General features: G+C 59.7%; 2 protein-coding genes across 2 annotated transcripts; both read left to right on the top strand.

The window, feature by feature from the left end:
- The first annotated feature begins 509 nt into the window (after positions 1–509).
- On the top strand, positions 510–4127 carry LOC129519832 (testisin-like). Its single transcript, XM_055340667.1, has 6 exons — positions 510–582; positions 667–696; positions 798–1179; positions 1695–1978; positions 3532–3686; positions 3891–4127. The coding sequence occupies exons 1-6, from the start codon at positions 510–512 to the stop codon at positions 4125–4127; spliced, it is 1161 nt and encodes a 386-aa protein (XP_055196642.1).
- A 9609-nt stretch (positions 4128–13736) lies between these two features.
- ZG16B (zymogen granule protein 16B) lies at positions 13737–15363 on the top strand. Its single transcript, XM_055340666.1, has 3 exons — positions 13737–13791; positions 14004–14103; positions 15033–15363. The coding sequence occupies exons 1-3, from the start codon at positions 13737–13739 to the stop codon at positions 15361–15363; spliced, it is 486 nt and encodes a 161-aa protein (XP_055196641.1).
- Positions 15364–19258: the final 3895 nt, after the last annotated feature.

Genomic DNA, 19258 nt, shown 5'->3' with positions numbered 1-19258 from the left:
TTTGTTTTGTTTTTAAGATTTTTGAAATTTATTCACGAGACACAGAGAGAGACAGGCAGAGGGAGAAACAGGCTCCCTGCAGGGAGCCCGATGTGGGACTCTATCCTGGGACCCCAACCTCGGCTGAAGGCAGATGCTCAACTGCTGAGCCATGCAACTGCTGTCCCTGTGTTTCCACGGGAGTCCCGGGAACCCGGCTGTGGGCCAGCCTGGCCCTTCCCGCAGGAGGGGGTGGGCGGGGGCCGCCAGGACCCCGGGGTCGCCGCAGGCAGGACCGTTGGGGCGCGCGCTGTGGCTGGGGGCGCCGGCCCGAGGGGAAGGAAGAGCCAAGCCGGCACCGGGAGGCCGGACGCTCCCCGACACCGCGCACCCCCGCACCCCGGCACCCCCAGAGGTCCGGCTGGGGGCAGGCGCGGGCGGCGTGGCGGGCGCTCCCTCTCCCCCAGGGGCCGCCCCGGCCCCCCCAGCGGGCAGAAGCCGAGGCGGCGCAGGAGGCTGGAGAGGAGGCCATGGGCGCGCACGTCGGGGCGCTGCTGCTGGCGCTGGCGGCGCTGCTGGTGCGAGCGGAGCTCGGGAGGCAGGGTGAGCCCCGCGGGGGCGGGCGGGGGCCCTGCAGGTGGAGGGCGTGCAGGCGGGGCTGAGCTCACCCGCCCCCCGCCCCCCCAGAGTTTCAGGACCGCGACCAGCTGTTCGCAGGTAAGGCGCCAGGACGTGGGACGAGCTGCCCGCGGGGCCCCGACCCCCGACCACCGAGCGCGGGGGCGCCTCACCGTCTCCTCTCCCCCCGCCCCCCCCAGGTTTCGAGAACTCGTCGTTGCTCACGTGTAACTGCCGGGCCCCGGGGGGCGGGGCGGGCGCGGACCACGCGGGGAGGGTCCCCAGGCCCCGGGAGGCCCCCGCCGCGCGACCCCCGACGCCCGCCGTCCCGGGAGCCCCTGCCCTTCGCGCCCGCGGGCTCGGCCGCCTGTCCGTCCGTCTGTCTGTCCATCCATCTGTCCGTCTGTCCGTCGCAGGGCCCTGTGGCCAACGAACTGTTTCAACGCGCGTGGTGGGTGGAAAGGACTCCCAGCTGGGGCGCTGGCCCTGGCAGGGCAGCCTGCGCCTGTGGGGCTCCCACCACTGTGGGGCGAGCCTGCTCAACCGCCGCTGGGTGCTCACGGCCGCGCACTGCTTCGACAAGTGAGTGGGGGGGGGGGGCGGCTGATGGGCGGGCGGGGGCCTGTGTGCCCTTCGGGTGCAGATGCGACCCTCGGGTGCCCCTCTGCCCCAGGCCCGGCTGCAGCCACATGAGGAAAACCCTGTTCTCCGTTTCTAGAATGTTTTTCAGAACATTCACACACACTTTTGTGTCATGCTTTTCTGGCTTTTCTTCCCAAGTAGCAGCGCCAGCCGTCCCCTTCCTCATCCTACCTCCCCACCGAGGTGTACCAGGAGGTGGAAGGAGGCGGATAAGTGCTGGGCACAGAGCCTGGCCAGTGGCCCCAGGGGGAGGCAGCTATTTGGATGCCACCAGCTTTGGTCCTGTGCATCTGTTCATTCTTTTTAGGACGGTGGTGGGACGTGACAGGCTGGTTGAGGGGCCACATCAGGCCCCAGGGGAGGCACCCGGCTGCCCCCAGTCCCTAAGACATCAGGTATGCTCAGGGACCCTGCCTTCTCTAAAGCTCCCTGACTGCTCTCTCTTTCCTGGTCAGGTACAATGATCCCTTTGAGTGGTCAGTCCAGTTTGGCGAGCTGTCTTCCGCTCCATCTATCTGGAATCTTCAGGCTTACTACAACCGGTACAGTGTGCAGGAGATCTTTTTGAGCCCCATGTACCTGGGGGCTTCATCCTATGACATCGCCCTGCTAAAGCTGTCCTCCTCTGTCACCTACAATAAGTTTGTCCAGCCCATCTGTGTTATGATCTCCTCCTCCGAGTTCCAGAACCGGACTGACTGCTGGGTGACTGGCTGGGGGGACATCCAGGAAAATCAGGGTGAGGCTGGGGGCAAGTGGGGGGGTACACAGGGGGGCCTTATGTTCCACCATCTGTTCCACCCACACCAGCTTCGGCAGCCCCCACCTGGGTCTGTGCGCAGCTGGGTCCCTCCTGGGGGCAGCTCAGCACTGTCTGCTCCCCTGCTGTCTGATGCTGCTCCCCCTGAAAGGACAGGACTTCCTGTCCCTGCACCCAGTTCCTTCTCCCATCCAGACACTGTGAGCCAGAAGCCCCAGTGAGAGGGAGGCCAGCTGGACGGGGCTGCACTCCCCAGGCTGCAGGACTGTTGGGGTTGTGGCATGGCCTCAGAAGACCTCGGTGTTGATTGATTTAGCCAAGCATTCTTTCCACCTCGGCCAGGGTGTGCACTCGGCCCCCAGCACCCTGACCCTGGCTTTCCCGTCCCTTCTTCATCTGCCTGCGCTAACTCCTTGCCGATTCCTCTATCCTTGCAATCTCCAGCCATTCATGATCCTCAGTTCCCCATCCCACTCCAGGGGGCCTTGGGCCAGCATGAAGGGCCACCTGCGTATCTCCCCATGAACTCCGTGAAACTGCTGGGCACAGCCTCCCCAGAGATGCCCTGGGTCTGGAGCTGCCCCATCCACTACTCCCTGGCCCAGCCTGTTCCTGCAGCCCCTTCACACAGCAGTCACGACAGATGAAGCTCCTGGCATGCGTGCTGCGTGCCTGGCACTGTTCCAGGCTCTCAAGGCCGAGGAAGGAGCAGCGTGAGGTCTCTTTTCCTTCTGGGCCTTACCTATGGATGAGGCTGGGAACATTTTTGTATCTGCTTCATAAATGAGGAAAGTGAGAGAGGCATGGAAATTGCCCCAGGGCCCCAGAGAGTCAGTGGGGAAGCCAGGGCTCCCTGGGTGGGTGTCCTTAAGGTCACAATCTGAAATTGGCAGCAGGGGGCAGCAGGTGCTAGAGGAATCAGCGCTAGCCCTGCCTTCCTCTAGAATTAGGGTCCTGTCCCTGCAAGGGGCTGGCTACCCTACCGTGCACCCCCCCACCCCACCCCACCCCCCATGCAGACCTCCCCTGCCGAAAGGGCTGAATGGGTGTGAGCCAAGAGGCTCTGGCACTTCTGTGGTGCTCCGCGGGGGGGCGGCCAGGGCTGAACTCCCCCTGAATCTTCCCTTACCTGGAAGTGGGTGATGATGGTGCTGCATCCTAGGCGGCCCTGGGAGCCCTGAGAGCACATCCTAACGCGCTGGCCTGTGGCTCTGGAAGCACTTCCTGTGTGAGGAGAGGAAGGCTCCTGGGCTGTTCCACCTGTGTAGGCCCCGCACTGCCCCAACGCGGCCCCCGGGGCCTCCTGGGGCCTCCCCCGAGGGTGCTGGCTCGGGAGGGCTGCCCTGCGCTTGCTGCAGACAGGGAGGCCGGCTCTCAGGAAGGGGCTCTGGCAGCGTGCCGACCCCACAGATGCTGGCTGCTGGCCCCAGGGACCCTTTCCTGCATCCCATGGCCTGTGCCATTCCTCCCAACCAGATGGCAGAGGAGAGGCTCAGGGTGCCATCTTTCTCTGTCCCCTCCACCCCCGGCAGCACTGCCATCCCCCTACGTCCTCCAGGAAGTGCAGGTCGGCATCATAAACACTGCCATCTGTAACTACCTCTATGCACAGCCGACTTTCCGCCGTGACATCTGGGGTGACATGGTTTGTGCTGGCAACCCCCTCGGTGGCCAGGATGCCTGCTTTGTGAGTCCTCCTCCCTGCCCCAACTAGGGGTTTTGGGGGTCTGGCCTCCTACCACCCCAGCCCCAGGCCTGAGAGTGACCTGTCTCCTTGCAGGGAGGGTTTGCACCCAGTCTGCCCAGCTCCACAGTCCCTCCTACTGGCCCCACCTCTCCACTGGCCCCTCCGGCCCCACCCCAGGCCTGGCTCATCTGCACTGCTCCCCAGGGTGACTCAGGCGGACCCTTGGCCTGTGAGAAGAGAGGGCTGTGGATTCAGGTTGGAATCGTGAGCTGGGGATCTGGCTGTGGTAGGCCCAACCGGCCTGGTGTCTACACCAACGTCAGTAGGCACTTCAAGTGGATCAGGATGCTCATGGCCCGCAACAGCATTCAGAGGCCAGCCCCCTGCCTGCAGCTGCTCCTCCCTCTGCTCTGGCTTGCCTCCCTCCTGCAGCTGGCCTGAGCCCAGCAGAGCCCCTGAGAGTTGGGGCCATCTGCTGAGCCAGGCCCGGTTCCCCCAACTGTTCCTTTTTAAATAAACAGGGTTGCATGTTGAAGTCTATGCTTTGCAGAGCCTTCTGTGGCCCCAGGTGGCTCCCTGTACACCCTCCCAGTCACCCCAGGACCACTCCCTGACTGGCAACCCTTGCTCCAGCTGTCTGCACCATGCAGGTCTGGGTTGCATACCCCAGAACCCTCTCCAGTTAGTTCAGACAGAAAGATAACTTATGGGGCTTAGTTGGTGAAGTGTCTGCCTTCGGCTCAGGTCATGATCTCAGGGACCTGGGATTGAGCCCCGAGTCAGGCTCCCTGCTCAGCTGGGAGCCTGCTTCTCCTCCTCCCTCTGCCTCTTCCATTTGCTCTTGCTCTGTCTCTCTCAAATAAATAAAATCTTTAAAAAAAAAAAAAGAAAGAAGAAAGAAAGAAAGAAAGAAAGAAAAAGAAAGAAAACTAACTAACTAACTAACTAACTTTATGGGAAGACATTAGTAGCCCCTGGGCTCCCAGGAGGACTGGAGCGGGGGTGCCAGGAGGAAATATCCTAACCTCCCCCTTTCTCTAGCCGGTGGGCCCCACCACACATGCCAGCCACTCAGGTCTGAGCTCTGTCTCCCAGAGGCCGGCCTGGGGCCAGGACCGGGGTGCGGGAAGTTTATTTGGGGGGTGATAGCAAGAAGCCCCAGTGAGGAGGTTCCCGCTGCGGGCAAGGGAGGCACAGTCCCGCCTAAGCCCGTGGGAAATCACAGGGGTTGCCTCTGCATCCCTGGGGCAAACCAACCTGGGCACCTGTGATGGGGGGGGAAGGCCAGAAGAGGGGCTCTGCTTCCTCGAATGGGGAGAATGGTCAGTCGCCGGTGTCACCACAAACAAGACCAAAGTTCTCCCCTCCAGGCAGAGAGGCCCCCGCAGGGCGCTCACTGTCTCACCAATTCAGGGGCCCCGTGTGGGCACCCTGTTTCTGCTCCTTCCTGCGCTCCCCCTGCGCTGGAGGGGCTCCCGTCCCCCAGCAGGCAAGGGCACTGAACCCTGCCTTGGCTTCTTGGGGCTCCGGGGCTCCTGGCCCGGCTGGGCCCCTCACCCTTGCAAGGCTCCATGCATGCCGTCCCATGGCCCCTGTGTGGCCAGCTCTTGTCGGACCTGAGGTCCTTGCAGGTGCTGTTCCCTTGGTGGAGGACGTTCCCCCTCCCGGCCTGAGCCCCTCGCCCCTCACAGCCCTCCCACCAGCTGGCCTTGCCCTGCCTACTGCCCCCCCCTCCGGACCCGAGGGGTCCCGAAGGGCCAGCAGGGACCACGCAGCCACGTGCCCTTGTTGCTGGAGCCGCTGCCCGCCCGCCGGAGTGGGTGCCCGCCACCCTCCTGGAGGCGCAGGCCGCGCCGGGACCCCACAATGACCAGGGCACCTGCTCGGCCTCCCGCCGCTGCCGTGGCCGCTGGTTCACAGCTGAGGGCCCTGCCCCGGGGGACCACATGCTGGCGGGCCAGGGAGGCCCCATCTGGGGAGGAAGCTGGAAGCTGGGGGTGGGGGGGCAGTAAGGGACCAGCATCCTGGGGCCCAACAGAGGGCGGCCTTCCCTTGTGATCGAATTCGCGGAGAGTTAAACCCAGAACTTTCATTTTCCAGGACACCTTTAGCCTGGAGTCAAGATTTGTCTTGGAGACTCCACGCCCAGTGCAGAGCCCACCTGGGGGCTTGAACTCCTGACCCTGAGCTCAAGGCCTGAGCTGAGATCAAGAGTCAGACCCTCAACCCGCAGAGCTGCCCAGGTGCCCCAAAGGTGTTGTTTTGAATGCCATCTGCCAGCAACCTAAATGTCCAATATTATGAGATTGCATTAAAGTGTGGTTCTGGTGATCCTTAACCATTTCTTCTTCTTGCTCCTTTCGTTGACTTTTATTTTCTAAGGAGAATGCATGCTTTTTAGAATCACCGTAAAGCTATTTGTACTTTACAAACAAGTCTGGCCGCGCAATGACACCCGTTTCCCCCGTTATCTTAAATTGCTGTCTGGGGGCAGCAGAGTTTGTCGGGCTGGGAATGAGCCGCCCCAGGCTACGTGTGTGCAAACTTCCAGCAACCGCCCGCTTCCCACGTGCAGAGGAGGCCAGTCTGCTCTGTGCACAGGCCCACACGTGGATGCGGATCCTCGGCTCCGGTTCCGTAAGGGAGAGGCCTCCTGGGTGGAGAGACACAGAATGGGGCTGCGGCCACAGAGGCGGGGGGGGGCCGGGGTTCCCAACAAGTGTGAGTAAGTGGGGGAAATAAACATAGTTTCAGGCCCCTTAAGTCTCCTGCGTGTTCAGGTGCCTGCTGGTTCAGCCCCGTGCCCTTGCGTCCCTCTAGAGGAGCCCCTGGGCCGCTGGGGCGGGAGCCCGCAGCTCAGCAGTGCCCCCTTGTGTCAGAGGGGGCACATGGCAGACAGGTGCCGAAAGCTCTGAGATTTGATGGAAGAAAAATCTGCCCCAGAAGGTGTAGGGTGGGTGTGAGATGAGGGGCTCCTGCGAGAGGCAGGGACCCGGAGAACTGCCAGGTCCTGGGGGGCAGCGGCTGGCTCACAGGTCTCTTGTGAAATTCCCCCAAAGGGAGGGCTCCAGGATCACTCTGGGGAATGCTACCCACTGTAGGTCCCCTTGGAGAATTTTTTTTAAAGATTTTATTTATTTATTCATGACAGACACAGAGAGAGACAGAGAGAGACACAGAGAGAGAGAGAGATTGAGGCAGACACACAAGCAGAGGGAGAAGCAGGCTCCACACAGGGAGCCCGACATGGGACTCGATCCTGGGTCTCCAGGATCACGTCCTGGGGTGAAGGCAGGCGCTCAACTGCTGAGCCACTCGGGATCCCTCCCCTTGGAGATTTTTAATGCATCTCAGCATATCAAAGCCTGAAAGGTCCTGCGACCAAGACCAGTTTAACTTTCCCCAAAGTCTGGGATCACACAGTCCCTTTACAAATAAAGTCTAATACTGTGAGGAAATAATACCCCGTGGAGTACACATGGGAGCCACAGCTGAGGGGATGCAGGGGGCGAGGGGGGGCCCTGGGCCACCTGGGGGTGAGGGGGAGGCAGAGGAGGAGCCCCACAGCCCTGGCTCTGCCTGGTTCTCTCTTCTGCCCGCTGGGCTCAGATGGTGATGATGACGATGGGGATGAGCAGGGTGGCCGGTGGCCTGGGCTGCCAACGACAGCCAGTGCCGGGCTTTGGGCTTCGTTCTAATCCCCTCACATGTTGGCTCATCTGGTTCCCCCAGCAGCGGGCAGTGTCAGCACCCCTGTGTAGACAGGGATGGCAAGGGCTGCCTCATGCCCCCGGCCGGGTTCAGCGGGACACCTGCTGCCTCCCAGGCCACCGTGCAGCCCCAGGGGGCGGGGGTTGCTGGCGACTTTCGGGCCTCGGGCTCGTTGCCCTCCCCCCAGCACTCCTGACCGACTTCTTGGCTTTCCAGGAGTAGAAACGTGGCTCCGACGCCTTGGTTCTACCGTGTGGCTCTCTCATTTCCTCTTTCCTGCATCCGTTCCCTTGGGCGGCCTTGTCAGGTGGCATCGCTCAGACCTCTGACCCCTTCCAGTTCGAAGGACCCCTGTGATGACACGGGTCCCACCTGGGCAACCCAGGATAATGTCCCCATGTCACGCTGTTGGCTCCACCACACGGGCGGCATAGAGTGACGTGCTCAGTCTCCAGAGATTAGGGCGCCGCCGTCCTGGGGCTCTGTTCTTTTGCCTCCTGCAGCGACCTCCCTGGGGAAGGGCAGGCGGGGACTCCCCTTCCTAAGCCTTCCTGCCTGACAATGACATCGTGTTGCCCTCCACCTTGACTGGTTATTAGCAGGTCTAGAATCCAAAAAACAAAATAGCTTTTTTTTCAGCTCTTGGAAGACCCTGCAGCACCACCTTCTGGGATCCTATTCCGAAATCTTGGTAGCATTCTGCTGTCACTAATAGTGGCAGCCCTGGCATTTGTCCTTGGAAGTGACACAGCAGCAGTCTGGTGGCAGGCAGGTGCCTTGAATCTGCATCTACAGAGCTTTTTCCATAAGCCTGAGAAAATGTCACTTGTCCACACACCCCACCAACTGGGTCCTTGTTTGGTTTTTAAATATACTTATGTGGAGACGCCTGGGTGGCTCAGAGGTTTAGCTCCTGCCTTAGGCCCAGGGTGGGATCCCGGAGAACCCGGATTGAGTCCCACATCGGGATCCCTGCATGGAGCCTGCTTCTCCCTCTGCCTGTGTCTCTGCCTTTCTCTCTCTCTGTGTCTCTCATGAATAAATAAATAAAATCTTTAAAATAAATAAATAAATACACTTATGTGGGGGCGGGGGCTGCGTGGTGCCTGGGGGGCTCAGTCAGTTGAGCGTCTGCTTTCAGCTCAGGTCGTGATCCTGGGGTCCTGGGATCGAGTGCCGCGTCAGGCTCCCTGCACAGTGAGGAGCCTGCTTCTCCCATTCCCTCTGATGCTCCCTCTGCTCATGCTCTCTCTCTGTCAGATAAATAAATAAAATATTTTTTAAAATTAAAAAAATACACTTATTAATTTTGTTTTCTGATTACAACATGATAGGAAAAGGGTAGCAAAGAAAATGTGTAAGAAGGTTAAAACTGATGGTAATCGCCTAGACCGTCACCCGGGGCGACAAGGGTTGATGCTCTAGTGTGTCCCTAGGCGCATCCAACATACCGTAGGCTACGAGATACACGAAGCCCTGGATTGTGGTTATGTTTAGAACCCACTAGAAATACTTCAGTTTCTCCATAATTATTCTTGTTTGCATAAGGGAAGTAAAAATCTTAGTGATATCTAAAATATCTGCTTTGAAAAAAAAGTAAAAATAAAATATCCCCTTTGGCTTTCTACAACTTTTTTGGAGAATAAGAAAAAGAAAAAAAAGATCCATTGGTGGTACCACCCACAACATAAGTGAAAAATGATCACAAGTCTAATAAACCAACATTTATTCTATAAAAACTATGCTTTTTAAAATTTTATTTATTCATGAGAGACACAGAGAGAGAGGCAGACACAGGCAGAGGGAGAAGCAGGCTCCTTGCAGGGAGCCCGACGTGGGACTCGATCCCGGGTCTCCAGGATCGGGCCCTGGGCCGAAGGCAGCGCTAAACTGCTGAGCCCCCCGGGCTGCCCTATAAAAACTATGCTTAAAAAAAATCTTGATCTCAGCTCAGGTCTTGATCTTAGGTTGTGAGTTCAAGCTCCACATTGGGCTCTGCACTGGGCATGGAGCCCACTTAAAAACAGAAAACCCATGACACTTGCATGTAAATATTTATAAATCTCGGCCACTATTCCTAATCATTTCTGAAGCTAGCTTTCCTATGGGTGCAATGCTTTAGTCAAATGCACTTCATGTCTTCAAAGGGTTTTAAACCACGAGAATGGCTCCCGTGCACTCCTCCCACGAAGGAAGATGGACCCACTTCCCACCCTGTTTGACACTGAAGGCTTCTACTTTCATATCCTTTGTAAACATATAGGTTAAGAAACACCTCTCAGTTTTTTGTGTGTGGTTTTTTTTTAAGGTTTTATTTATTTATTTGAGAGAGAGAACATGCACTGGGAGGAATGGCAGGAGGAGAAGCTGACTCCCCATCGAGCGGGGACCCCAGGATCACGACCTGAGCTGAAGGCAGACTCCCAACTGACTGAGCCACCTACGTGTCCCACACGTTTCAGTTTTTTTTTTTTTAATTTTTTTATTTATTTATGATAGGCACACAGTGAGAGAGAGGCAGAGACACAGGCAGAGGGAGAAGCTGGCTCCATGCACCGGGAGCCCGACGTGGGATTCGATCCCGGGTCTCCAGGATCACGCCCTGGGCCAAAGACAGGCGCTAAACCGCTGCGCCACCCAGGGATCCCCCGTTTCAATTTTTAAGAGTAATCACTTTATGTTTGTAAAAGTGGTACAGTCTTACAAAAAAAGAAAAAGAAAGAAAGAAAGAAAGAAAGAAAGAAAGAAGAAAGAAAGAAAAGAAAAATCAAAGCAATACAAAGGAGGACAGGGGAAGAATAGAAAAATATCCTAAATCCCATCAAGTGGAAGTAACCGAAGTTTTGTTTGAACATTGTTCAAGGACGGGCAGGTGGAAGGATGGGGAGGGGTGGGCCAGAGTGGGGGCCTAGACCCAGGTTCCTGCTTCTCCTAGACACCCCGCAGTCCAGGGGAACTACAAGATGTTTACAGAGGGAATCATTCTCTAAGTGTGTTGGACCCCAGCCCTGTGGCCGGGCCCGAAAGAGAGAGGGAGAGAGAGAGAGAGAGGCGTGTGGGGTTGAGATGATGGGGGCGGGGCCGGGGTTCCGGCCACTTGGAGGTGGGATGCAGGGCTTGGGGCTCAGGAGAGGCTCCCAGCAGAGCCCCAGGCTGGCTGGGTAATGCCCTGTGGTGGGTTAGACTGTGGCACCCCTCAAAAGGATATGTGCACTCGGAACCTCTGAGGTGACCTTATGTGGAATAAGGGTCTTAGCAGATGTAAATAAGGTAGAGATCCTGAGTTTCTCCTGGATAGGATGGGCCGTAAATACAACAACAGGCGTCTTTACAGAAGACAGGAAAAGGGAAGCCACAGGCCAGCAGAGCAGGTGAGGGCAGGGGAGAGGCTGCAGGGGTGCAGCTATGAGCCGAGAAGCCCCTCGCACCCTCTCCGCCCCGGGCCCACTGGCAGCCACCAGACACTGGAAGAAGGAAATGTTCTCCTTCAGAGACCTGGGCTGAGTAAAGGTTTTACTTGTTTATTTGAGGGGGAGATGGAGCACAGGCGGAGGGTGGAGCAGAGGGAGAGGGCGACGGACAAGCAGACCCCGTGCTGAGTGTGGAACACACGTGGGGCTCCATGCGGGGCTGGATCCCAGGACCCAGGATCAGGACCTAAGCCGCAGTCAGCACCGACTGAGCCACCCAGGCGCCCGTGGGATTTTAATTACATAAAAGATTAGATAAAATGTGGTTGGGCGTCCTGGTTTTCCAAAGTAAATGTTGCATTTCTCCGGGGGGAAAAGTGGAAAAAAATGCTCGGCTTAGAGCGTGGCATCAGTTTAAGGCCTTCTTGCGTTCTGTGCTGCAAGCCACAGAGTGCAGAGGGGTCTCCCCAAGCCCACACCCAGAGGGCGACCAAAGCCCTGACCTCTGCTGGGAGCAGACCGCATTGTTCCAGCTCCCAGCAGAGGGAGGGCTGGGCCGCCCACAGAGGGATTAAGGCCTTGCAAATCCCCTGGTGGGGAGCCCTCCTCCCAAGGGACAAAGCGCCTGTGTGGACTCTCCCCAGGGCCAGCCCTGGGCCAGCGGGGATGAGGGTGCAGGGCGCCCCTCTGGAAAAGGGCCCCTTTGCAGGTGTGCATGGGCACGGGTGTGTGCAGGTCGCGTGCAAGCCCGTGCGTGTTTGCTGCAGCCGTGTGAGCGCACGTGTGCATGTGCATCTGCTGTAACCATGCTCCTGCGCTTTGAGAGTGCACATCCTGTGCGCTCTGGGGCACGTCCGGGCACCCCCCAGCACCCCCGTCATCCAGGAGCACCCACTCTGCCTCCACCCCCCAGGGACTGCCCCCCGGGTTTCCGGGTCATGCGGAGTCTCCTCTGGGCGCCGAGCCCGGCCGGTCTGGCACTGGAGAGCGGGCACCTGCGCTGGCGGGGAGCAGGGCCAGAACAGAGCCCCTTTGTGCAGCTCTGGCTCTTCCTCCACAGCGGCCTCTGTGGGCCCCAGGGCCTGTGGGAGGGGGTGAGGAGCCCTGGGAGGCCTGGCTTGGGGGGGCCTGGGCCTCAGGGCCCCCAGGGAGACAGTGTGGGCCCTGAGGGAAGGGCCGAGTCCACTGCTGCGGGCTGCCTCCCCTGCAGGGTGGGGGCCGGGGAGCCCCCAGGCAAGGGCCAGAGGATACACGTGGTCGGGTGTCTGGGTCACAGAGTCTGTGTCATCCGACTGCACAGCCCTGGGGGGTGACGGACGCCCCAGAGGGTATGCACACGAGAGGGCCGGTCTGTGTGCCCGCAGCACTACCCACGGGCAACGGCATTGGAATTCCATAGAACTTTCACGAGTCGCTAAGCTCTGCGCTTCTCTTGCATTGTTTCTAACCATTGACAAAATGTAAGGAGTGTTCTTAGCTCACGGGCTGTGCTGCAACAGGCGGGGTAGGGGGGCTCGATTTGGCCTGGGTGGGGGGCGGGAGAGGAGAGTGTGTCCCCGGGCCTGGGTGCCTCGTGTAGGGGTGGAGGCTCCAGCAGGACAGGGCCTCCCCCCATGCCCAGGCCCCCGACACTGCCGTCCCAGTGCAACCAGTATGGAGAGCCAGCCTCTGGCACTTATGTGACTGGTCACCACTGGCACTTATACGACTGGTCACCAAAGGACAAGTGTGTCGTTTCTGATCTTTTGCAATTCTGAAGGACACGGCCAAGAACGACCTGCATGCCGGCGGCTCTCGTGAGGGTCTGGTGTTCGGGCCCTTGCACGGAGAAGGATCACCGGATTCTCCTAACGTCCGCGACGAGGCGGCCTCCTGCGTACAACCGATGACCCAGTCGCAGCACTCAGGGGACGGGAGCCCCCCAGAAGGCACACACCTCGTAGGCAGGGAAGCCAAGATTTGGCCCCAATCTGGCTTCAGCAGTAGCACCGGCAGGGACCACAGACCTGCAGCCTTCTAGAAGTACCCTGTCACCTGCCCAGTGAGTCTGACCCCGAGGCCTGACCCCAGGAGCTCTCAGCACTGGCCTAGGGAATCGTCCTGTCCCTGATCCTCTGTGCCCATGTCAGGCACCTCGGCTGTGCAGTCACCCCAAGGCCCATGGAGGTCAGCCCATCCCAGCAACGTCTGGTCCACGCACAGAGCAAAGATCGTCACCGTCTTCCAAATGATACAGCATGGAGGGCCAGCGCCCTCTGGGGGGGGGGTCTCTTCCAGCTGGCCCCAGGCACACACTGCGCTCCCCGAGGGTCGGCGGGGACCTCAGCCTCAGCTGCTGGAAGCCCACGGGACACCGAGCTCCGCACAGGCCCGAATGAGGTCCTGGGCCAGGTTCTGCACAAGGCGGGAGCTTCTAGGGGGCACATGGCCTGGAGCCCCCCATGGGGTGGAGACCTTCTGGCCAAGCTGGGGAGGGCTCCCAGCAACCCCCTCACATCTGGGTGCAGCTCTGGTCCAGGTGTGGAGTGGAGAGGCCCGGAGGCTGCAGGACAACGGTTGTCACCGTCCCGTTTTGTTTGTGTAGGCCATGGGGCCAAGACAATAAACACAGCGTGTCCGGGAGCCTCCCCCAGGATGGCTTGGGACTCCCCCAGGAAGAGCTCCCACCGCCCGTTCCTTCCTGTTCCCCCCGCGGCCCTCACTCCTTCCTTCTGGATAGGGGCCCACAGGGCCGCGGTGGGTATAAAGGGCCGGCAGAGAGCACCAGGCACAAGACTCTGCGCCACCAGGACTGGGCGACAGGACTCTCCTGGCCAGGTAGGGCAGCGCCCCTTCCCCCACAGGCCCGGTGAGGTGGGACGGGGCCCCTGTCAGACTCGGTGGCCTGCCTCTTCCCTCCAGGAGCCTTGGGACTCCCCATCCAGAGGCCATGCTGCTTTGGCTGACCCTCGCCCTCCTGGGGAGCACCACCTGCTGGGCAGGGCGTAAGTCTGCTGGGTGTGCCCCCCCAAGCCCGTCCCCCTGCGCGGCCACCCTCTGCCCACCGGGCCCTGGGCAGAGCCCTCGTGCAGACCGACTCCAATCTCAGGAGCCCGCGGGCTGCCTGGCAGGGAGGGCCGAGCCCAGTTCCGGTCAGGGACGCGCCATACCTCCGTCTGAGCGTCCGTTCCTCCCGCCCGGTCCCCTCATCACCTAGAGATGTACGGGATTGGGCAAGGCAAATACTTCAGCACCTCTAGCGACTGCGAAATCACCGGGATCCGGGTGGCCACGAGTATCTTTGGCCTGATGAAGAGGTGAGAGGAGCAGGACCTTGGGAGCCGGGGGAGGGGCTTTACCCCCTTCCCCTGTACCTTCGCTGGGCTCCCGAGGACCCTGGGAGTCCTGGAGCCACGGCCTGTCCCTTCATTCCTGTCCTCAGGCTCCTCACCCCCTGCACACTGGCCCCTCTGGTTCTGTCTGCAAGTCCTGAGCGGCTTCCTGGGCTGATGTGAAAGGAGGGGTAGATGATGCTTCTCCCTCCTTTCTCCTTTGAACCCCAAACAGCCTGTCAGTCAGAGATGCCTGATGGGGAACCCAGGGGACGGTCTGTCCAGGGGAGGGTCAGAGGAAAGTGATGGTCAGAAAGGACCACTGGCAGGACGCAAGTCGCCAGAAGTGTGCAGAGGCCGAGTGCCGGGCTCCGGGCCTGGCGGGGGATCTGTGCTCTGCTCTCACAGGGTCCTGCGGGGAGCGGCTGGCACCACCGGGGACAGAGCGCCGGCAGGGCCAGGTGGACGGAAGCCCCGATTAGCACAGCTAGGCCAGTGTGGGAGTCACCTGCCTCTAGGGCCTGTGACCGGGTCTAGTCCATAACTGGGGCTCAGAAGCTCCAACGCTGGGCCTGGGGACAGTTCCCCACCGTGAGCAGCGACAGCAGCTGGTGCCTGAGGGTTGTGGCGACTGTGCCAAGCTCCCCTTATGAATGATGTCATTGATGCCCCCCCCCCCAACGCACTCCCACTCTTCAGGTAAGGAAACAGGCCCAGAGAGGCTGGGTGACAAGCCCAATATCACAGGGCCCGAAAGCATCAGAGCAGGAGTCTGAGAGCAGCACCCCTGTGCCAGGACCTCAAATCCACGTGCTTTGGAGGTCCACCTGTATGACAGGGTTGTTGTCCGTGCAAGGGGACAGAGCACCTGGGGAGCGGGGAGGCAGTCTGGCAACTCTTCCCCCGTCTCCCAGTATCCAGGTGAGATGCGGGTCGTCCTGGAGCACAGTGTATGGCACCTCCGGGGGGAACACCCAGGAATTCATCCTGCAGCCGGGAGAGTACATCACTATGATCTCTGGCTCCTACAAGTTGTACATGCACTCCCTGGTCATATACACACATATGGGTCGCTACGGCTTATTCGGCAAGGAAAGTGACTTCAGCTTCATGGCCTACCCCGATGAGGAGGGGCAGGTGCTCACAGGCATCTGTGGCCAGCACAAGCTCTTAGGCATCTCGGGCCTCTGCTTTAACTGGAGCTATCCTCCAACCAACATCACAGAGGTGTATGCCTTCCCATGAGCCAAGGGGGCCGAGAGGAGCCGAGTCTGGACCTCAGGCTGGAATCTACCGATAAATAAAGCTTCTGCATGAACGGTGCCTCCGGGTGTGGTCCTTGGGTCCGGGGTGTGACCGAAGCCTTCCCAGCCGGTGGGGGATGAGGCCCGGGGAGAAGGTGCAGGAGGAGGGAGGAGGGGGTCCGGCGCCCCAGGCCTCGGGGATTCCGCCAACGACAAGGGCCCGCAACAACAAGTGCAGGCTTCAGGCCTCAAAGACCTTCAGTCTTGAGGAGTCTGGGCTCTGAGGATGCTCCCGACCCCGTCCCTACCCCAAGCCGTCCAGCTGGCCTCTGATGGCCCAGGCTCAGTCCCCATCTTCTCTGGGGCCTTAGGGCAGCCAGCCGTTCACTTATTCGCCCACTCAGCACACACTTGCCGGGGCCTGGGCTCCCCTGGCCACTCAGGGTTAGAAGAGGCCAGGTGTCCAGCCAAAGGGTGCCCTGTAGAAGTGGGTGGTGGCATCTGCATTGATGGGGACATACGCAGGGCATTGTGAGTAGGCACCGGCGTACAGGCAGGGTGATGGGGGAGTGCTCCAGGGAAGCCTTCCTGGAGGAGGCAACAGAGGAAGCTGGAGGGGGAGTGGGAGCTGGCCCCGTAGAGACAGGAGGAGGAGGGCATCCCGGGCCGAGGGACCCGCAGGGGCAGAGGATGGGACCAGAGGTGGCTGGGGACAGGGCTCTTCGACGTGTGATTTGTGACAGCAGCCTAGGGCGCTAATGCAGACTCCACACCCTGCCCGTCCCAAGCTTGGAGTCCCACACGGGAGCTTGCTGCCACCTGCGTCCTAGAGACAGCCCCCCAGGGTTGGCCTGGGTCACACAGCAGCAAGCCTCCAGGTTGGGGTTCGCGTGGCCTGGAGCCCCAGAAACAGGCCAACGTTTTATGCCGTCCTGCTCCTTGTCCTTAAAATGCTGGCTGGGGGCCATCGGGTGCTGCTCCCCCGGGGTCCCAGGGCCAGTTTCCGACAATCCTCGACCTAGGCTGGGGAGAAGAAAACAAAACTCCTGTTTATTTTCATTGTTTCCTACTGGAAATTTCGGGTTTTCTTCAAGTGTGAGTGTGACCTCAGCCGGCTCCTCCGCAGCATTCGTGATCTTGGCGTGTCACTTACCTTTGTCAAAGTTCATCCTGAAATTCACACTCCTCACAGCTTGCACACCATGGGTGTTTTTAGACTTGCCACTTGATCTGCGGGTGGTAAAAGGTATTTGGAGAACACACGGAGGGGCACATTGTGACAGATGCGTCTGTGCTGACTTTGCAGGACACGGTTTTCCTCCTGCGTGGTGGCTGGGGGCTCCCCCCCCCCACTGCAGTAGGGCCGTGGTACCCCAGGGCCACTTCCGTTGGGTGATTAATTCCTTGCCCTGCAGGTGGCTAAAAGGAAAATCTGTTTTCTTTTTTTTTTTAAAGATTTATTTATTCATGATAGACATAGAGAGAGAGAGAGAGAGGCAGAGACACAGGAGGAGGGATAAGCAGGCCCATGCTGGGAGCCTGACGTGGGACTTGATCCCGTGACTCGATCCCGGGACTCCAGGATCACGCCCTGGGCCAAAGGCAGACGCGAAACCACTGAGCCACCCAGGGATCCCCAGGAAAATCTGTTTTCAATGTGAGAGAGACTCCTGACCACTCTCACAGGGGCGGTTCTTGGGGCTGGCAGCTTGGGGGGGTGGGGTGGGACCCTACGTCCCCATGTGCCCTGTACGGCAACCAGGACAGTCAGAAATGAAAACATGTGGGCTTGAAGAGGGCAAGCACTGATCTGCGTTGGAGTCACGGCCTTGTGACCAGGATCAGAAGGAAGGACGAGGACAGGGTGGGAGCTGGAGGGGGAGGAGGAGGGGGAGCGGGAGGAGGGGGAGCAGGAGGGGCATGCCAGGGGGCCAGCTCAGCGCAGCAGCTGTGGCGCAGACAATCTGGATCTGCCAGCAGCTGTCAGGAAACCCTGTGTGGTTCCCCCCCCTCCCCGTGAACCTGTCCCTCATGGTGCCTGCCTGGGGGGCCCACGAACAGGCCCTTTGGACCCACCACCCCTGCTCCCTCATAGCCACCATGGTGCAAGGCCTGCAGAGTGCACTGCAGGGGCCCAGAAGGGGGGCGAGGGAGCTTGGGGGCACACAGGCCTGCTTCCCTTAGTGACAAGGACTATGCACTCTGGCCTGAGGTCACCTGATCTCTGGGCCAGGGGACCCAGGCCCCCATCAGAACCCAGCAGGTGGCCTCATGGAGTGGCCTTCCCCACACGGGTCACTGGGGTGGGCCCCTGGGGTCACAACTCCTACAAGGACTGCCCCCTCTTGAATCCAGTTCCGAGAGGCGGGAGAGCCTGCGGGGCGCTCAGCAGTAGGGTGTGTGGCTCCTGCGCCCTGGGGTGAGGCGGGTGCCCTGGGGGTGCTCCAGTGGAGGTGCCCGTGGGGGAGGTGACTGGTGGCCCCCGCAGTGACACACTTGCCTGTCCATGGCACTAACGCCTTGTCCTGCAGGATACGGAGAGCCCCAAACCTCTGCTGGATGCCAGGAAGGAGACTGGCTTTCCAGACCATCTCTCCTCGACGCCTGTCCTGTCCTCGACGCCTGTCCTGTCTGGCCTCAGCACTCCCAGCTGCAATGGCCCTCGGAAGTCCTTCCTGCCGTCCACCCAGCTTCTGAGCTTCATTGTCAGCCCGCGTCGTCCCTCGCAAGTGACCAGTTCTTCCCTATGTGGACCAACCCCCTACTGCTGGGGCTCCTCCCCATCGGAACACCTGCTCACCTGTCCTCATACCTGAGCTCAGGAAGGCTCCTGCCCCCTCAGAGACCCAGGGCCGCCTCTGCTCCCGTGTGTCCTAATGGGTCCAGGTGGGCCCAGGGCCCGCGGCCAGGACAGAGGTCTACAATACTCCAGGCAGTGACCTCTTGCTGGCCTGGCGAGCAAGACTCTAATTGGGAGTGGGGACAGCTTTCCCACCACATCTTCCTCCTGGGCCAGTGTCTCCTGCAGTGTCTGCCCCGCTTACTGCTCCCCCCTGTGGACCCCACCTCCCCACCCAGCGCACCTGAGCTGTGGCCGTGGCAGCCACAGTGAGAGCCACAGGCCACTGTCAGGGGAGCACGTGCCCAGTGTCGTCATGTGTGACCAGGAGCTGGGGGCAGCCATGTGCAGTGAGGCGCTCAGCCCTCTCTCGAGTGGGAGAGGAAGATGATGGATAAAGGACAACAGAATAGAAACAGAGAGGTGGCCCTGATGGTCTTCCAGCTGAGCTCTAGGCCACCCCGAACCCCAGCTCGCTCCTGCTCTTTCATAGCAAGACATCTATCTCTCAAGGATGGTTGCCAGATAAATTTCAGGATTTCAGATAAAAATGTTTTTTACTGAAGTAAATATCAACATTGCATTTTTTTAAATTTTTTTTTAAATTTATTTACGATAGTCACACAGAGAGAGAGAGAGGCAGAGACACAGGCGGAGAAGCAGGCTCCATGCACCGGGAGCCCGACGTGGGACTCGATCCCGGGTCTCCAGGATCACGCCCTGGGCCAAAGGCAGGCGCCAAACTGTTGCGCCACCCAGGGATCCCTCAACATTGCATTTTTATAAGTATAACTATGTCCTAAATATTTTCCCCCTCCCAAGTATAAGTATATCCCAAACACAGTATGGGACGCACTTAGGCTAAACATTTTTTTCCTTGTTTATCTGAAATTCAGATTTAACTGGGCGTACCATCTTTATATTTGCTGGATTTGGCAACCCTAACATGAAGCACGTTGGGTGCTGCAGGAGCGGTCAGGATTGGGACATCGGGCACAGCGGCCTTTCTGGGACAGAACTGCAGGTAACATGAGAGCAGATGCGGGAGGCATCTGCA

The sequence above is a fragment of the Nyctereutes procyonoides genome, unplaced genomic scaffold (assembly GCF_905146905.1).
Source record: "Nyctereutes procyonoides isolate TBG_1078 unplaced genomic scaffold, NYPRO_anot_genome, whole genome shotgun sequence".
Lineage (NCBI taxonomy): Eukaryota > Metazoa > Chordata > Mammalia > Carnivora > Canidae > Nyctereutes > Nyctereutes procyonoides.
This window is presented reverse-complemented; position numbering and strand designations above follow the sequence as displayed.

Bases quoted from the DNA above. Each gene is read 5' to 3' on its own strand.
- LOC129519832 (XM_055340667.1), top strand. From the start codon at position 510: ATGGGCGCGCACGTCGGGGCGCTGCTGCTGGCGCTGGCGGCGCTGCTG. The intron at 1,180-1,694 runs GTGAGTGGGGGG...TTTCCTGGTCAG, and splicing joins GCCGCGCACTGCTTCGACAA to GTACAATGATCCCTTTGAGT. The intron at 3,687-3,890 runs GTGAGTCCTCCT...ACTGCTCCCCAG, and splicing joins GTGGCCAGGATGCCTGCTTT to GGTGACTCAGGCGGACCCTT.
- ZG16B (XM_055340666.1), top strand. From the start codon at position 13,737: ATGCTGCTTTGGCTGACCCTCGCCCTCCTGGGGAGCACCACCTGCTGG. The intron at 13,792-14,003 runs GTAAGTCTGCTG...CTCATCACCTAG, and splicing joins CACCACCTGCTGGGCAGGGC to AGATGTACGGGATTGGGCAA. The intron at 14,104-15,032 runs GTGAGAGGAGCA...CCCGTCTCCCAG, and splicing joins ATCTTTGGCCTGATGAAGAG to TATCCAGGTGAGATGCGGGT.